The sequence below is a fragment of the Filicampus tigris genome, chromosome 3, assembly GCF_054856515.1.
Source record: "Filicampus tigris isolate MCC_2025a chromosome 3, RoL_Ftig_1.0, whole genome shotgun sequence".
NCBI classification, from domain to species: domain Eukaryota; kingdom Metazoa; phylum Chordata; class Actinopteri; order Syngnathiformes; family Syngnathidae; genus Filicampus; species Filicampus tigris.
This window is the reverse complement of record NC_141219.1, coordinates 31,844,475-31,862,866: the sequence shown is the minus strand read 5'-3', so window position 1 is coordinate 31,862,866 and position 18,392 is coordinate 31,844,475. Positions and strand designations below refer to the sequence as shown.

General features: G+C 45.9%; 1 protein-coding gene across 1 annotated transcript in view; it reads right to left on the bottom strand.

Annotated features, from left to right (window-relative positions):
• Nucleotides 1-17,061, bottom strand: part of LOC147150655 (uncharacterized) — a 60,726-nt gene extending 43,665 nt beyond the window's left edge. The window contains exons 1-2 of the mRNA XM_086026605.1: nucleotides 16,790-17,061; nucleotides 13,690-13,956 (exon numbers count right to left, since the gene is read on the bottom strand). Coding sequence (XP_085882731.1) covers nucleotides 13,690-13,956; nucleotides 16,790-16,792 — 270 coding nt within the window. The 5' untranslated portion in view covers nucleotides 16,793-17,061. The remainder of the gene's footprint in view (nucleotides 1-13,689; nucleotides 13,957-16,789) is intronic.
• Nucleotides 17,062-18,392: the final 1,331 nt, after the last annotated feature.

The following is an 18,392-nucleotide window of genomic DNA, read 5'->3' as shown; positions in this document are numbered from 1 at the left end:
AGATGGCCGCCGCACTGGGGAGACCTCTGGGTGAGTATCCCTAGACTAGCTAATGTCCCTTCCTAAGATGGCCGCCGCATTGAGGAGACCTCGGGGTGAGTATCCCCAGTCTAGCTGATGTCCCTGACCAAGATGGCCGCCGCACCGGGGAGAACTCGGGGCGAGTATCCCCAGTCTAGCTAATGTCCCTGACCAAGATGGCCGCCGCACCGGGGAGAACTCACGGCGAGTGTCCCCAGTCTAGTTAATGTCCCTGACCAAGATGGTCGCCGCACCGGGGAGACCTCGGGGCGAGTATCCCCAGTCTAGCTAATGTCCCTGACCAAAATGGCCGCCGCCCTGGGAAGACCTCGGGGCATAGATCCCCAGTATATATAATGTCCCCGACCAAGACGGCCGCTGCACCGGGCAGACCTCCTGGCATGTACCCCCAATCTAGCTAATGTCTCTGTCTAAGATGGCCACCGCACTTTGGAGACCTTGGGGCGAGTATCACCAGTCTAGCTAATGTCCCTGTCCGAAATAGCCGCCACACTGGGGAGACCTCTGGGTGAGTATGCCCAGTCTAGCTAATGTCACTGACCAAGATGGCCACCGCACTCGGGAGACCTCGGGGTGAGTATGCCCAGTCTAGCTTATGTCTCTGACCATGTTGGCCGCCGCACTCAGGAGACCTCGGGGTGATTATCCCCAATCTAGCTAATGTCCCTGTCCGAGATGGCCGCCGCACCGGGGAGACTTCGGGGTGGGTATCCCCAGTCTAGCTAATGTCCCTTCCCAAATTGGCCGCCGCACTGGTGAGACCTCGGGGCTAGTATCCCTAGTCTAACTAATGTCCTTGCCCAAGATGGCCACCGCACTGGGAAGACCTCTGGGAGAGTGTCCCCATTCTAGCTAATGTCCCTTCCCAAGATGGCCTCCCCAGTGCGGCGGCCTGGGGGTGAGTATCCCCAGTCTAGCTAATGTTTCGGTCCAAGATGGGCGCCGCAATGGGGAGACCTCGGGGTGAGTATCCCCAGTCTAGCTGATGTCCCTGTCCAAGATGGCCGTCGCACCAGGGAGACCTCGCAGCGAGTATCCCCAGTCTAGCGAATGTATCTGACCAAGATGGCCGCCGCACCGGGGAGACGTCGGGGCGAGGACCCCCGGTCTAGCTAATGCCCCTTCCCAATGTGGCCGCCGTACTGGAGGGTACTCGGGGTGAGTATCCCCAGTCTAGCTAATGTCCCTGACCAAGATGGCCGTCGGACCGGGAAGACCTCGGGGTGGGTATCCCGAGTCTAGCAAGTGTCCCTGACCAATGTGGCCGCCGTACTGGAGGGTACTCGGGGTGAGTATCCCCATTCTAGCTAATGTCCCTGCCCAAGATGGCCGCCACACTGGGAAGACCTCGGGGTGAGTAGCCCCATTCTAGCTTATTTCCCTGACCAATATAGCCGCCTTACTGTGGAGACCTCGGGGTGAGTACCCCAGTCTAGCTAATGTCCCTGCCCTGGATGGCCGCCGCACCAGGGAGACCTCAGGGCGATTATCCCCAGTCTAGCTAATGTCCCTGCCCTGGATGGCCGCCGCACCAGGGAGACCTCAGGGCGAGTATCCCCAGTCTAGCTAATGTCCCTGACCAAGGTGGCCGCCACACTGGGGAGACCTCGGTGTTGAGTACCCCCAATCTAGCTTATTTCCCTAGGGAGACCTCGGGGCGAGTACCCCCCGCCAAGCTAATGCCCCTTCCCAAGGTGGCCGCCGTACTGGAGAGTACTCGGGTTGAGTATCCCCAGTCTAGCTGAGTATTCTCAGTCTAGCTAATGTCCCTGACCAAGATGGCTGTCGCACTGGGAAGACCTTGGGGAGAGAATACCCCGTCGAGCTAATGTCCCTGTCCAAGAGGGCCGCCGCACCGGGGAGACCTCGGGGTGATTATCCCCAGTCTAGCGAATGTCCCTGACCAAGATAGCCGCCGCACCGGGGAGACCTCGGGGTGATTATCCCCAGTCTAGCTAATGTCCCTGTCCAAGATGGCCGCCGCACCGGGGGGACCTCGGGGTGATTATCCCCAGTCTAGCTAATGTTCCTGACCAAGATGGCCGCCGCACCGTGGAGACCTCGGGGTGATTATCCCCAGTCTAGCTAATGTCCCTGTTCAAGATGGCCGCCACACTGGGGAGACCTCGGTGTGAGTATCCCCAGTATACCCAGTCTAGCGAATGTCCCTGCCCAAGATGGCCGCCGCATTGGGGAGATCTCGGGGTGATAATGGAATGGTGTAAATGTGAAATGTTGGATGTGGCATTCAGAATGAATGGGATTTTTTGGAGTGAAAGATGGGAAATATTGGGGGAATTGTATATGTTAGTGGTGAAAAAAAATAGAAGTTGTGATGGCATGAATCTTTGGAATAATTTGAAATTTGAATGGGTGAACCGGATGAAGTATGTGGAAGGAGTTACAGTTTGAATGTGCCATTGGAAATTAATGGGTTTTTTTACGGTGCAAAAGGTTGATTTTGGGGGAACCGTAAATGTTAGGGGTGAAAACAAAAAGTTGAAAAGCTTAATGAGTTGAATGACTTGAATTTTTGGAAACTGGAATGGTGTAAATGTGAAATAATGAATGTGTCATTAAGAATGAATGGGATTTTTTGGGGTGAAACACGGAAAATATTGGGGAAACCCTGAATGTTAGGGGCGAAAAAAATACAAAGGTGTGATGACATGAATTTGTGGAATAATTTGAAATTTGAATGGGGTAAACCGGATGAAGTATGTCGAAGGAGTTACAGTTTGAATGTGCCATTGGAAATGAATGGGTTTTTTTGGGGTGCAAAAGGTTGAATTTTGGGGGAACCGTAAATGTTAGGGGTGAAAACAAAAAGTTGAAAAGCTTAATGAGTTGAATGACTTGAATTTTTGGAAACTGGAATGGTATAAATGTGAAATGTTGAATGTGACATTAAATGAGTTGAATGACTTTTATTTTTCTGCGATTGGCTGGCAAGCAATTCAGGATGTCCCCCGCCTACTGCCCTAAGACAGCTGGGCTGGACTCCAGCACACCTGGAGAGGCTGGAGAGTTAATGGTCACTTTCCCTTATGGCTATCACGCCGGCTTCAATCATGGTTTCAATTGTCCACCCTTGTGAGGATAAGCGGTATAGATAATGGATGGATGGATGGACATGTATTTATGTAAACTGGAATGGTATATATGTGAAATGTTGAATGTGCCATTAAGAATGAATGGGATTATTTGGGGTGAAAGACGGGAAATATGAGGGGAACCCTAAATGTTAGGGGCGAAAAAAATACGAAGTGTGTTTACATGAATTTTTGGAATAATTTGACATTCGAACGGGGCGAATAGAATGAAGTATGTGGAATGAGTTACAGTTTGAATGTGCCATTGGAAATGAATGGCATTTTTTGGGGTTCAAAAGGTTGAATTGTTGGGGAACCGTAAATATTAGAGGTGAAAACAAAAAGTTGAAATGCTCAATGAGTTAAATGACTTGAATTTTTGCAAACTGGAATGGTGTAAATGTGAAATGTTGAATGTGCCGTTAAGAATGAATGAGATTTTTTTGGAGTGAACGACGGGAAATATTGGCAGAACCGTACATGTTAGGGGCGAGAAAAATTCAAGGTGTGATGACATGAATTTGTGGAATAATTTGAAATTTGAACAGGGTGAATCAGATGAAGTATGTGGAAGTAGTTGATGTTTGTATTATGCCATTGGAAATGAATGTTTTTTTTCGGGGTGCAAAAGGTTGAATTGTGGGGAATCGTTAATGTTAGGGGTGAAATAAAAAAGGAACAGCAATGGCATGAATTTTTGGAATAGTTTAAAGTTGGAACAGGGTGAATTGGATGGATTATGTGGAAGTAATGGAACACCGAAAAAGTGGGAGGAATACAATTATTAATGATAATAATAATAATATTAATAAAGTACTAGAATGACATATGTGTGAAAGCCTTTGCCTTCACACAATAATAATAATAATAATAATATAATAAAGTTAAGGAATATCATATGGGTGAAGGCCTTATCCTTCACACAACTAGAGAATTCAATTTCTGAAGAAATTACGTGTGAACGCAAAGGAAACTGAATGAAAACTGCGGAATGCGTTGGAATAAAGTTGAATGAAGTTGAATGTAGTTGAATGAAGTTGTATGATACTGGATTAAGTTGAATGATACTGAATTAAATTGAATGATACTGAATGAAGTTCAATGATTCTGAATTAAGTGGAATGAAGTTGAATGAAATTGAGTGAAAAGTAATTAATTGAAATGAAGTAGAAAAAAGTGAGATGAAGTTGATTTGAATGAAGTTGAATGTAATTGAAAGAATTTGAATGATACTGAATTAAGTTGAATGATACTGTATTAAGTTGAATGATACTGATTTAAGTTGAATGACACTGAATGAAGAGTAATGTAATGAATTGAGGTAGAATTAAGTGGAATGAAGTTGAATGATACTGAATGAAGGTGAATGATTCTGAATAAAGTTGAATGATACTGAATGAAGTTGAATTAAGTGGAATGACGTTGAATCAAATTATATGATACTGAATAGAGTTGAATAATACTGCATGAAGGTGAATGCCTTCTATGAAATCTTTGGAATTCGTTGAGATGATACTGAATGAAGTTTAATGCAGTTGAATGACCTCATATTATAGAGAATAGCCTCGAATGAGGAGGAAATTATATATAAGAAGGTAAGAAAAGACTTCTGGTTCATATCCGGGTCATTTGGGTCACTTCCAGTCAATTTCCGGGTCATTTGGGTCACTTCCGGTCCATTTTGAGGTCAGTTGGGTAACTTCCGGTCCAATTCTGGGTCATTTGAACCACTTCCGGTCCAATTCCTAGTCATTTGGACCACTTCCAGTTCATTTCCAGGTCATTTGGGTCACTTCCGGGTAATTTGGGTCAATTCCGGTAAATTTATTGGTCATTTGGGCCACTTCCGATCCATTTCCGGGTCATTTGGGCAACTTCGGGTTTATTTTCAGGACATTGAGACCATTTCAGGTCCATTTCAGGGTCATTTGGGTCACTTTCGGTCCATTTCGTCTTGGTAAGTATCCCCAGTCTAGCTAATGTGCCTGACCAAGATGGCCGCCTTGGTCAGGCGACCAAGATGACCGCCACATTGGGGAGACCTCTAGGTGAGTATCCCCAGTCTAGCTAATGTCCCTGACCAAGATGGCCGCCGCACTGGGGAGACCTCTGGGTGGGTATCCCAAGTCTAGCTAATGTCCCTTCCTAAGATGGCCGTCGCACTGAGGAGACCTCGGGGTGAGTATCCCCAGTCTAGCTAATGTCTCTATTCAAGATGGTCGCCGCAGTGGGGAGACCTCGTGGTGAGTATCCCCAGTCTAGGTAATGTCCCTGATTATGATGGCCGGCGCACTGCGGAGACCTTGGGGCGAGTATCCCCAGTCTAACTAATGTCCCTGTCCAAGATGACCTCCGCACCAGAGAGACCTCGGGGCGAGTAACTTCAGGCTAGCTAAGGTCCCTGTCCAAGATGACCTCCGCACCGGGTAGACCTCGGGGCAAGTATCTTCAGTCGAGCTAATGTCCCTGACCAAGATGACCGCCGCAACAGGGAGACCTCAGGTCAAGTATCCCCAGTCCAGCTAATGTCCCTGATTAAGATGGCCGCCGCACCGGGGAGAATTCGTTGGCGAGGATCCCCAGTATAGCTGACCAAGATGGTCGCCGCAAGTATCCCCAGTCTAGCTAAAGTACCTGACCAAGATGGCCGCCGCACTGGGGAGACCTCTGGGTGAGTATCCCTAGACTAGCTAATGTCCCTTCCTAAGATGGCCGCCGCATTGAGGAGACCTCGGGGTGAGTATCCCCAGTCTAGCTGATGTCCCTGACCAAGATGGCCGCCGCACCGGGGAGAACTCGGGGCGAGTATCCCCAGTCTAGCTAATGTCCCTGACCAAGATGGCCGCCGCACCGGGGAGAACTCGGGGCGAGTGTCCCCAGTCTAGTTAATGTCCCTGACCAAGATGGTCGCCGCACCGGGGAGACCTCGGGGCGAGTATCCCCAGTCTAGCTAATGTCCCTGACCAAAATGGCCGCCGCCCTGGGAAGACCTCGGGGCATAGATCCCCAGTATATATAATGTCCCCGACCAAGACGGCCGCTGCACCGGGCAGACCTCCTGGCATGTACCCCCAATCTAGCTAATGTCTCTGTCTAAGATGGCCACCGCACTTTGGAGACCTTGGGGCGAGTATCACCAGTCTAGCTAATGTCCCTGTCCGAAATAGCCGCCACACTGGGGAGACCTCTGGGTGAGTATGCCCAGTCTAGCTAATGTCACTGACCAAGATGGCCACCGCACTCGGGAGACCTCGGGGTGAGTATGCCCAGTCTAGCTTATGTCTCTGACCATGTTGGCCGCCGCACTCAGGAGACCTCGGGGTGATTATCCCCAATCTAGCTAATGTCCCTGTCCAAGATGGCCGCCGCACCGGGGAGACTTCGGGGTGGGTATCCCCAGTCTAGCTAATGTCCCTTCCTAAATTGGCCGCCGCACTGGGGAGAGCTCATGCTGACTGTGCCCAGTCTAGCTAATGTCCCTGACCAAGATGGCCGCTGCACCAGGGAGACCTCGGGGCGTGTATCCCCAGTCTAGCTAATGACCCTGACCAAGATGGCCGCCGCACCAGGGTGACCTTGGGGCGAGTATCCCCAGTCTACCTAATGCCCCTGACCAAGATGGCCGCTGCACCGGGGAGACCTCGGGGCGAGTATCCCCATTCTATCTAATGTCCCTGACCAAGATGTCCGCCGCAGAGGGGAGACCTCGGGATAAGTATTCCAAGTCTAGCTAATGTCCCTGACCAAGATGGCCGCCGCACCGGGGAGAACTTTGGGCGAGTATCCCCAGTCTAGCTAATGTCCCTTACCAAGATGGTCGCCGCACCGGGGAGACCTCGGGGCGAGTATCCCCAGTCTAGCGAATGTCCCTGACCAAAATTGCCGCCGCCCTGGGAAGACCTCGGGACATGGATCCCCAGTCTATATAATGTCCCTGACCAAGATGGCCGCTGCACCGGGGAGACCTCCTGCTGTATACCCCCAATCTAGTTAATGTCTCTGTCAAAGATGGCCACCGCACTTTGGACACCTCGGGGCCAGTATCCCCAGTCTAGCTAATGTCCCTGTCCGAGATGGCCGCCTCACTGGGGAGACCTCTGGATGAGTATGCCCAGTCTAGCTAATGTCACTGACCAAGATGGCCCCCGCACTCGGGAGACCTCGGGGTTAGTATGCCCAGTCTAGCTTATGTCCCTGACCATGTTGGCCACCGCACTGGGGAAACCTCGAGGGGAGTATCCCCAGTCTAGCGACCATGATGGCCGCCGCACCGGGGAGACCTCGGGGCGACTATCCCCATTCTATCTAATGTCCGTGACCAAGATGGCCGCCGCAGAGGGGAGACCTCGGGGCGAGTATCCCCAGTCTAGCTAATGTCCCTGACTAAGATGGTCGCCGCACCGGGGAGACCACGGGGCGAGTATCCCCAGTCTAGCTAATGTCCCTGATCAAAATGGCCGCCGCCCTGGGAAGACCTCGGGACATGGATCCCCAGTCTATATAATGTTCCTGACCAAGACGGCCACTGCACCAGGGAGACCTCCTAGTGTGTACCCCCAATCTAGCTAATGTCTCTGTCTAAGATGGCCACCGCACTTTGGAGACCTCGGGGCGAGTATCCCCAGTCTAGCTAATGTCCCTGTCCGAGATGGTCGCCGCACTGGGGAGACCTCTGGGTGAGTATGCCCAGTCTAGCTAATGTCACTGACGAAGATGGCCGCCGCACTCGGGAGACCTCGGGGGGAGCATGCAGTCTTGAGTGAATCGTTACATCTGACAGTTTTTTTTCCTCAAAGATCCAAGGGAGAAAGAGTTAAATGTGTGAAATGAATTTGAAAATAATTAAAAAATATTCCCTTTGTTCACAGCTGCATTTTGACATTGTCTGTGTGAGGCTTCTGACTGTTCCCTGTTTTGCATTAAGTGTGGCTTCCAGTTACCGTATTTTCCAGACTATAAGTGCTCCGGAGTACAAGTCGCAACAGCCATAAAATGCATAAAAAAGGGGAAAACATATGCAAGTCGCACTGGAGTATAAGTCGCATTTTTGGAGGAAATTGTGCGCTTAGTACACATCATTTCCACCGAGCTACGATGGTAACATTTAGCTAACATTTGAAGGGTTTTATAATTAGTTTGTGAAGACATATACATGTATGGCTAGTGAAGGGTTTTATTATTAGTTTGTGAAGATATATAAATGTATTTTAACCATTTATTAATGATTCAAAGTTGTATTACAAATTAGTAGAAGTAGAGCTGTTTCAAGGTTGAAGTATCAGGGGAGCGGATGTATCAGAGGAACACAATGTGTGGGAGGTTTGATGGTACCAGGTGCCGCCAGTGAAAAACAGGGAGACAAAGGCGGGAGCCACAGTTTCTCTGAAGGCCCCGGCCTCTTGGAATGCAGATAACTTGGTGTTTTCAGGAGCTACAACCCAGCAAGTCATGTGCACAAGAAAAGGCGTCATCTGAGACGGCGGGGAAAAGAGAACCAATCAGCATCTGAAGAAATATATTGCAGATACCATGTAACTAATGAAATGATAGTGGCTCGTGTTTTTGGTGTGTTTAATTTGCATATTGTTTTCTATAACTGTTCGGGGCAACTCGGGTGTGGTGTCGCTCTCTGATGGCCACAGGAGCGCACCTATCTGTATTGAGAGGGAACCGAGCGCCCGATACTGTATTAGCTTTTGCTGTTAGGAATAAAATCTCGGTGATTCGGCTGATTGGCTTTCTGGTCTTCTCTCTTACGGAACGAGCACGCATAATTGTTAGGTAAGGTGAAGCTAAGGTTAATGTCGGTTCAAATAATAAATATATGGTAAATAATTTGGAGTCAGATAATTAGGGTAAGTATCGTGATTTAGACCTTAAACCTAACACATTCACACATGTAGCAGACACGAAAGTTATGGTAAGATAACTTTAAACTCACCAAAATGGTTGTAGATCAATTAAATAAGTCTTTTATTTATCCCCGACCATGTAGAATGTTTCCAAGTCTCCAAAAGTATTTATGTATTCGGTCGTAATTATGTCTTCGTCTCCTCTGTGCTCGGCTTCTTACGTGTGTGGCTGTATGATGCAATACCCCAGCCAGAGGCAGGCAACTGACTGTTTGTGGTTCATTCTTGTTCAACCATCATCTGTAAGTAACTTAGACAACTCTGTGTAATGAGCATGCAACATTTATACAGGAGCTGAATTGTGGTGATTGTACTGTGTTTTTGACTGAACATACTAATCGCTATCGCTAATGCTAATCACGGTTGCCAATCGTTAGCATGTTTGCCTGTTTGTGGTTCATTCTTGTTCAACCATCGTCTGTAAGTAACTTAGACAATTGTGTGTAATGAGCATGCAACATTTATATATGAGCTGAAGTGTGGATGATTGTGGGTTGTTGACTGAACATACTGATAGCTAAAGCTAATGCTAATCGCGATCACTAATCGTTAGCATAGGCTCATCTTGTTCATGAGTTTCAAGTTTCTTTTGTTTCGACAATGACAATGATCTTCCTATTTTTTTGTGAAGAGAAAACTCTCTTACCCTCGGCTGTCACTGCAGCCTTATCCTCGGAGCTGTCACTGCTTCCATGTGACGTGTCTAAAAACAACTGATCCGGTCGGGCGAATCTTCAAAATAAGGCTCCCCGACCCGATCAAGGCTGCACTCCAACCCTCCGCAAATGCGCTATATAAATAAAATTGTATTGTATTGTATTGTATTATTTTGCTCCGGACACATCATGTGTCAGCAGTGACAGCTCCGAGGAAGGCTGCAGTGACAGCCGAAACTGTCAGCATGGTTAAGAGAGTTTTCTTTTCACAAAAAATAAGAGGATCATTGTCATTGTCGAAACAAAAGAAACTTGAAACTCTTAACAAATACGAAGACAAGATGAACATTATTGGATCATCTTGTTCATGTTTATGAAAATACAAGTGTGTGTAACGCATAGATTGATTGTATTTTCTGTTTCTTGTGCAGTTTCACAATATAAACAGGCAACTTCGCTACACGCATGCAGTCAGTGGAGTTTGTTTGTGAATGTTTAGCTGTTTGGATAAGATAGCTTCCTCAACTAGCAAGGCCTAAACAGTCAAATTGTCTTTTTATCATACTATTTTAATTACTTATTTAAGAAGACATTAGATTTTAACCGTTTAAATTATTCATGCATTTGAATAGCTTTTAGGATTTATCTTATGTTTCTTTATGTGGGTTACAATAACATGTGAAATGATAGGTAATTGTCATGGCTTGTTAGTGCTGACTTGTATTTATGATGTTTTGCCTCCCTCTGCAGGCGCTTTACAATACATCCATCCATTATCTGTACCGCTTCTCCTCACAAGGGTCGCGGGGCGTGCTGGAGCCTATCCCAGCTGTCTTTGGGCAGTAGGCGGGGGACACCCTGAATTGGTCGCCAGCCAATCGCAGGGCACACAGAGACAAACATCCGCACTCGCAATCACACCTAGGGGCAATTTAGAGTGTCCAATCAACTTACCATGCATGTTTTTTGGAATGTGGGAGGAAACCGGAGTACCCGGAGGAAACCCACGCAGGCACGGGGAGAACATGCAAACTCCACACAGGGAGGCCGGAGCCAGGATCGAACCCACGACCTCTGAACTGTGAGGCGGACGTGCTAACCAGTCGACCACCGTGCCGCGCTTTACAATACAATACAATTCTATTTATATAGCGCATTTCATAACAACTAGAGAGCAGACTACGTGAACTATGAAATGGAGGTGGCATGATTAAATCTGGCAATCAGAAGACAAGTTAGAAATATTGGGGACAGAGTGAATTTCGCTAAAGCGCCTGCAGAGGGAGACACAACATCATAAATACAAGTCAGCACTAACAAGCTATGACAGTAATATTGTGTTAATAATTTCACGTATTAGTCGCACCCACAGCCAAACTATGAAAAAGAAACGCGGCTTATAGTCCAGAAAATACGGTAGTGTCATATTCGCTGCCTGTACAGGAATGTACGTAGCCCCTAAGGTGACATGAAAGTTAAAAAAATATAAATAAATTGCGTTCCCTTGCAAAACACTATGCATTCTCTCGCAAAGATTGCGAGATAACGCAAAATTATTTTCTGGGAGACTGAATCTGCAAAGGCGACAAAGTGTCTGTCCTTACAGGGGTTCTTTAATTTTGAGTCAGAGCATGTCTTTGTCAAGTCAAATGGCAGAGATTCCCTGGGGATTCAATTGTTTTGAAGTGAGGCTAGAGCAAACTTGGTGGCAGTCCTGGCTGAATCTTGTGTGCAGCCCTGGAGACGTCCACATGAAAGCATATTCGTTACATATGTAAGTCACCAAGTTGACCGTTAGGTGTCACCATTGTTCACATTTGCTCATTCATATTTTTGAAAGGCTAAATTGTATCTGTGTCTACCATTTTAATTAATACCTGGCAATTAATGCCACGTCAAGGTGGAGTTCATGCGACTTCTTCTGGCGTCTTCTACTTCCGGAAATAGGCCGTAGCAAACCTGCTGTGTATAGTGGTTTGCTGGTATGCTTTTATTTTTAAGGCCATGAACGGAGGGAAGTGTGGAAAATAAATAACTTGTTGAATGCGACTTCTGGCCGTCTGTTGGACCCAAATAATTATACAGTACGACAAAACCAACCCCGGGGCTCGCAATGGAAGTAAGCACATGCAGTTGGGTAAGTAGTAAAGTACTAGTGCCGCATTTTGAAGCGTGTTTGAAGCGTGTCCACAGCGGGTTCGAATAGTAAATTAGCCAGTTAATGATCCTTAAAAAGCTCTGCCGTTAGTATCTCTCCCACGGCGGCGTCAATCACTGACGCATTTGTTGTTTTTTTGGGGGCGGGGGCACAGGGTGGAGCGGGGCGGGGATTGATAATTTTTATGAATAAGGGCGGGGGGTCGCGGCAGGAGGGGTACCCAGGTCAAGGGTGGAGGGTCGCGGCCGGACTGGCAAAAAAGGGTCAAGTGCCCAGCTCTGCTCATTTCATGGAGACATCATTATCGATGATGTGACATCATAACTGTGCGTAAAAAATGAATCGATCTGAACCGTGGCTGAATTACTACCATCATCATAAATGTCCACTTTATGCTTCATGTTTCAAGTGGGATTAAATTAAAGTCAAATGTAAAGTCAATACTGTTACTCAAAACAACTTTGCAGATTCGATCCCGCTGCTGCCAGCACTTTCCCTCCACCTGTGCGGAGTGCATGATGGGCTCCAGATGACGTCAATGTCGGATATATGCGACCTGGCCTTTCAGACCGCGGTCGCAATGAAAAATATTGGATACATATGCGATTTAGGACCACATATGAAAGCGACCCAGGTCGGATTTGAAAAAATCGGAATTGAGCCGTTCATACTATCATAAAAAAAAGGTCACATATGGGCAAAAAAATCTGATCTGGGTCGTATTTACCTGCGGAGTGACCCTAGCCTTACATATCATTTCTCAAAGGCAGAGTAATTGAGAAAACAAAGTACAAGACTTGAATGTTTTCTTTTTTTCTCGTGCTTGAATGTGTGAAGTGTTAGTCCAAAAGAAGAGATAGCTGGTGTAGGCTAAAACGTCATAAATCACATTTTGATGAATTTCATATTTTTTCAAAAATATGTCACTAATACTGTAACTATTACTGTTACTGTTTTACTATTGGTCAGTCCACACGCGTGGGTGTTATTGTTACACATTATTGACCAATCTAAAGTGTTGAAAAAGGCGTGCACTCTTTCACAGGGCAATGCTAATGTGAGAAAAAAAACTTGCCTTTTTTAAAAGTGACCATCTTGGAGGTACAAGGCTTTGGCCCGATGCCAGCAATATTTGAGGTAAACTGCTTCGATATAGGGGCGGCACGGTGGACGACTGGTTAGCACGTCCGCCTCACAGTTCAGAGGTCGTGGGGTCGATCTCGGCTCCGGCCTCCCTGTGTGGAGTTTGCATGTTCTCCCCGTGCCTGCGTGAGTTTTCTCCGGGTACTCCGGTTTCCTTCCACATTCCAAAAACATGCATGGTAAGTTGATTGGACTCTCTAAATTGCCCTTAGGTGTGATTGTGAGTACGGATGTTTGTCTTTGTGTGCCCTGCGATTGGCTGGCAACCAATTCAGGGTGTCCCCCGCCTACTGCCCAAAGACAGCTGGGATAGGCTCCAGCACGCCCCGCGGCCCTTGTGAGGATAAGCGGTATCGATAATGGATGGATGGATGCTTCGATTATAAGGCCAGCTGTAATTTACATTTCAACGGGTAATTTTATTCAAAAATAGATGTTGTGGAAATTCAGACATAGCTAACATGATCATTGAGGGACTTGTTAATTATTGGAATTTTTTGTTGTTCAAATTAATGGCATAGGTAAAATGGAATATGCGCTGCAGAGCTGACATCAGCTAGCAGGCTAGCCACTAAGTGTTGCTAAATAATTAAAAGACAACCTGACCAAACATTGAGAAAATGCTTTTTTTTTTTTTGCATTTATAACTCGATGAACAAATAAATCGTCAAAAATTTTAAACTCACGTGTCTTCCTCTGTATTCGCCGCAGTCAGTGGTCACTTGGACAACTCCAGGTGGGAGTGTCTGGGCTACATAGCCCAGGTAAGTGGCCAGAACAAGAAGAGCAAGTACCCCAAGGCAGATGAGCAAAATGCAGCGTCTGGAAAGCACCAGGAAGGGGCTGATGTAGTGTCGGTGTCTGACATATTGCACCTCCTCTTCATCCTCCTCCTGCACCAGGTAGCGGTACTCTGTCCTTTCTGGTACGTCAAACACATCCTCACTCATCTTCTATCGGGGACGAGACACAGAAAACACAACTTTACAATATGTTGAATTCCAGGTGACATGTACAGTAACAGAAAGTATGGTAAGAGACCAAAAAGCTGAAAACAGTTTTTGCACATGAGCGTGTCTTAGGAAATGTCCAGACTGGTCCAGAGAAACTCGAGTTTGGGGGTTTATAGCGCAGCTGATACAACAATAAAGTTGAGAGTCAACCCAAACTTTTTTTTCAAGAATATGTTCTATGCAGGCCCACCAGTTGAAAGAAGGCATTCTGATTAATATTGTGTTTGTGGAATATTGAGTTAAACAGCAAAATCCACCAATTTTTAGCCATGTCAGGGGGTGGCCATTTTGTCACTTCTGTCGACTGAAAATGACATCACATCCCCAATCCCAATACCCACATTTGCACCCTATGGTCTTCGCTGAAGTGCACACGTAGTCGAAGTGCACGAAGGGTTCGAGTGCGCAGGTTACAAGAGTACAAACATTTTTGGCAATTTTGCATCTTAAAATTATATTAAAACTTCAGTAAAGTAGTAGTAAAGTAAAAGTCGGGCTCGGTCATCCAGTCAATGGGAGCTAATGCTCCATTATTTGGACTATTTGCATCTCCTGCACGATATGCGTTGCATGCGCAGAAGGTTGCTAAGTACAGCAGCTACACTACGACAAAATACGTAGGTAAATGGTAACGGGTAAACAGTGACTTTAAAATATGGATTAAATTACACACATACAAATGCTTTGTAATAATTCGATATTTACACTTGAAGAGACGTTTTTTCGACACAGGTAAAGGGATTCCACCAATTGTCGTCAGTTTCCCGCAATTTAGGTCAAATCCGCAACCATGGATGCAGGCTCAGATGAAGTGCGGAACAAGGGCGCAAAGAGGGCGGGGCGACCGAGCAATTCGCAGAATTGGGACGCCCTACACACTCGTACCCTCGGCATAAACAAGCATGTGAGGGATACAAGGGTGCAAGTGTGGGTATTGGGATTGGGCCACAATTGCTCAGGGATCAGTTAACGACCAATCATGGCTCAGCTTCAGAAAACAGGTGAGCTTTGATTGGTCGTTACCTGAGCCCTGAGCAACTGTGATGTTTTTTTTTCCATCGACAGAAGTTGGCTGCCCCCAGTGATGGCTAAAAACAGGTGAATTTTGCTGCTTAACTCATAATTCACAAACACAATCTTAATCAGAATGCCTTGTTTCAAGTAGTGGGCCTGCATAGAACATATTCTTGAAAAAAAAAAATGTTTGGGTTGACTTCCCCGTTAAACATTGAGAGCTCCCAGCTTTCCTGCCATGATAACAGTTTTCTTGTAATCCACCAGGTAGATTTTTTTTTTCTCACTGGATTTTCCTGATCTGCGACACATTGTCAACTAACATTAGGGAATATTTACTATGCTCTTTTTGCATTCAACTTAATCCTAAATTAACTCAAAAAAGAAACAACAAATTGTTTTCGAAAACACTTGATTAGGTTTTGCAAAATATCTTCCACGCAATAGAAACTACACATTATATACTATTTTGAAAATGCCATCTCCAGAGCGATTCAAATTAAGCGGCGTAGAAAATGGATGAATGGAAGGGATTTGATTCCTATTTCCAGAAATTGTTGGGCAGGCAAATGGTGACCATGTAATCTCATGTGTCTAGTTCAGTTTGCAAAAAAAGGCAGTTCAGATTTAGTTCATGATTGCTAAGTATTTAATTTATGAGAGGTGGCTCCGACCTACCTCTGTGCAATTTGCAAGTCAGGCTGAACATGTTAATGTGCTGGCAAAGACATCATTCGGAAATTAATTTGAATGGGCACAATAAAACACAGGCATGTGACAAATGTGTTCGTTATATGAATAATTTTACACTGCTCGCAAATGTGTACAATTTTTTCAATCATGGATGCAACTAAACTTTGAGTAGATTTTTTTTCACCAATTCACACTCTGCCCTCGTTTTATTTTCTAGTATATCAGGTTGTCATAATAATAATAACAATAATAATAATAATAATAATAATAATAATAATAAGGAAATGTACAATCTAACTATTGGAAAATTGATTACTTGTATGTAAAAAGAAATCTGTCACGAGCAGTCTGGTTAAGAAATTAAATACAAAAAAAAAATTATAATAATAATGATAAATAATACGACACATGAACAACCAAAGTGCTTGCTGAAGAGAGGTCACTTAAGCAGTTTAGGCACACTGTCAAATTGTTCACCAGCAAAGTATATCTCTTACTCAACAAACAAAATACTTGCAAAGTAATTGGGCATTCCATGCTTGTATATTATGCAGGAAGACAGCTGTGAACATGTGATGCGATCCCAACAATGTGTTGTGGGCACAATGAAAGTAATTTCCTGTGGGACTGGATAGTGGAAACCAAGTGTTCCCACTTGTTTGTTACCCGTGAACAAACAATCTGACTTTTTCAACGGATTTGGAAATTACGCTATAGTGTAATTGCAACGAGAATAGACGTGTTCACCGTGTAAGGTACATTAGTTGTTAATGATACGCCGTGTAAACATTACTGTAACATCTGCCCGAAACTGGGCGAGCACGGTGAAGCAACACTTGTTACGTATTTCATATATTCCACGCCAACACGAACATGCAATCCAAATCCGAAAAATAGGCAGCTCCAAATTTGCCTGCAGATAAACGGAAAACTGTAAATCTGAACAGTCACAGCTAAATCACGTATGATGTTTACCAATTCGTCGCGGCTTCATTGCGTAAACATCAACTTCCTTAATTATTAGTTTGTGGAAAATGCAGTGTAATCTGCATTTTCATCTGCTTACCATGTGCTGAAAAAGGTCAACTCCCCAAAAGTTGCCAGGAAAGCTTCGTTTTGAAAAGACGAAGTCAATCCAGCCTCCACTTAGATCGGCAATGTCTGTTTACACTCTGCATTACGATAACGCTAGGTCAACGCGCTGCTGAAGCCAATTTCAAAATAAAAGCACAAAAAGAAACGCCGACGCGTTTCATCCATCCATCCATTATCGATACCCCTTATCCTCACAAGGGCCGCGGGGCGTGCTGGAGCCTATCCCAGCTGTCTTCGGGCAGTAGGCAGGGAACACCCTGAATTGGTTGCCAGCCAATCGCAGGGCACACAGAGACAAACATCCGCACTCACAATCACACCTAGGGGCAATTTAGAGAGTCCAATCAACTTACCATGCATGTTCTTGGAATGTGGGAGGAAACCGGAGTACCCGGACAAAACCCACGCAGGCACGGGGAGAACATAAAAACTCCACACAGGGAGGCCAGAGCCGGATCGAACCCACGACCTCTGAAATGTGAGGCCAACGTGCTAGCCAGTCGTCCACCGTGCCGTCCCCGATGCGTTTCATTTAAAAACAAATTCATTTGTTATCAAGCAGTCATTCCACTTGGGAGATAGATGATTATCCCAGTATGCCACCCAGGAGGCTTCAATATAGTGTTTAAAAAAAAATGAAAAATTGAAAAATCAAAAATTCCTACACAATGTCCCTTTCAAGATCTGGCGTTGCATTCAACAATACAGGTCCTTTTAAATCTGCACACTGAGTTTGAGTCATCATTTAAGATGAGAGGCTCTGTTGAACATGTGGTAGGGGGTTTCTTAGGTTTTGAAGCTGTTTTATGAGCTGTATCAATTCGCTACATAATGTTTGGATTTCCAGCGCTAGGGGAGAACTGTGGAAAATTTGGAACAAGCGCTATGGCGGATTCTTCAGATTCAAACCCTACTAGGACACCACTCTAAAAACAGTTGGGTTATAACCCAACTTTTGGATTGTTTGTGTTGGGTCAAAATTCTGGGTTATTTCTTATAAATTAACCCAATTGTTGGTTCAAATTAACTACATATCGGGTTATATGCCGCGGCACGGTGGTCGACTGGTTAGCACGTCCGCCTCACAGTTCAGAGGTCGTGGGTTCGATCCCGGCTCCGGCCTCCCTGTGTGGAGTTTGCATGTTCTCCCCGTGCCTGCGTGGGTTTTCTCCGGGCACTCCGGTTTCCTCCCACATTCCAAAAAACATGCATGGTAAGTTGATTGGATACTCTAAATTGCCCCTAGGTGTGATTGTGAGTGCGGATGTTTGTCTCTGTGTGCCCTGCGATTGGCTGGCAACCAGTTCTGTCCCCCGCCTACTGCCCAAAGATAGGCTCCAGCACGCCCCGCGACCCCTGTGAGGAGAAGCGGTACAGATAATGGATGGGTTATATGCCAGTAATGTTTTATGTTGAGTCAAAAATCAACCGTACAGGCCCATACACAGGTGCCAGATGGACACATAGATTAAGTATGACTGCCATGACAGCCACCGGCATCCTGTTCATATGCCTACACACGCAGCATCGCGGTCAAGTCAACGACATTTGACATTTGGATTTCTTCATTTATC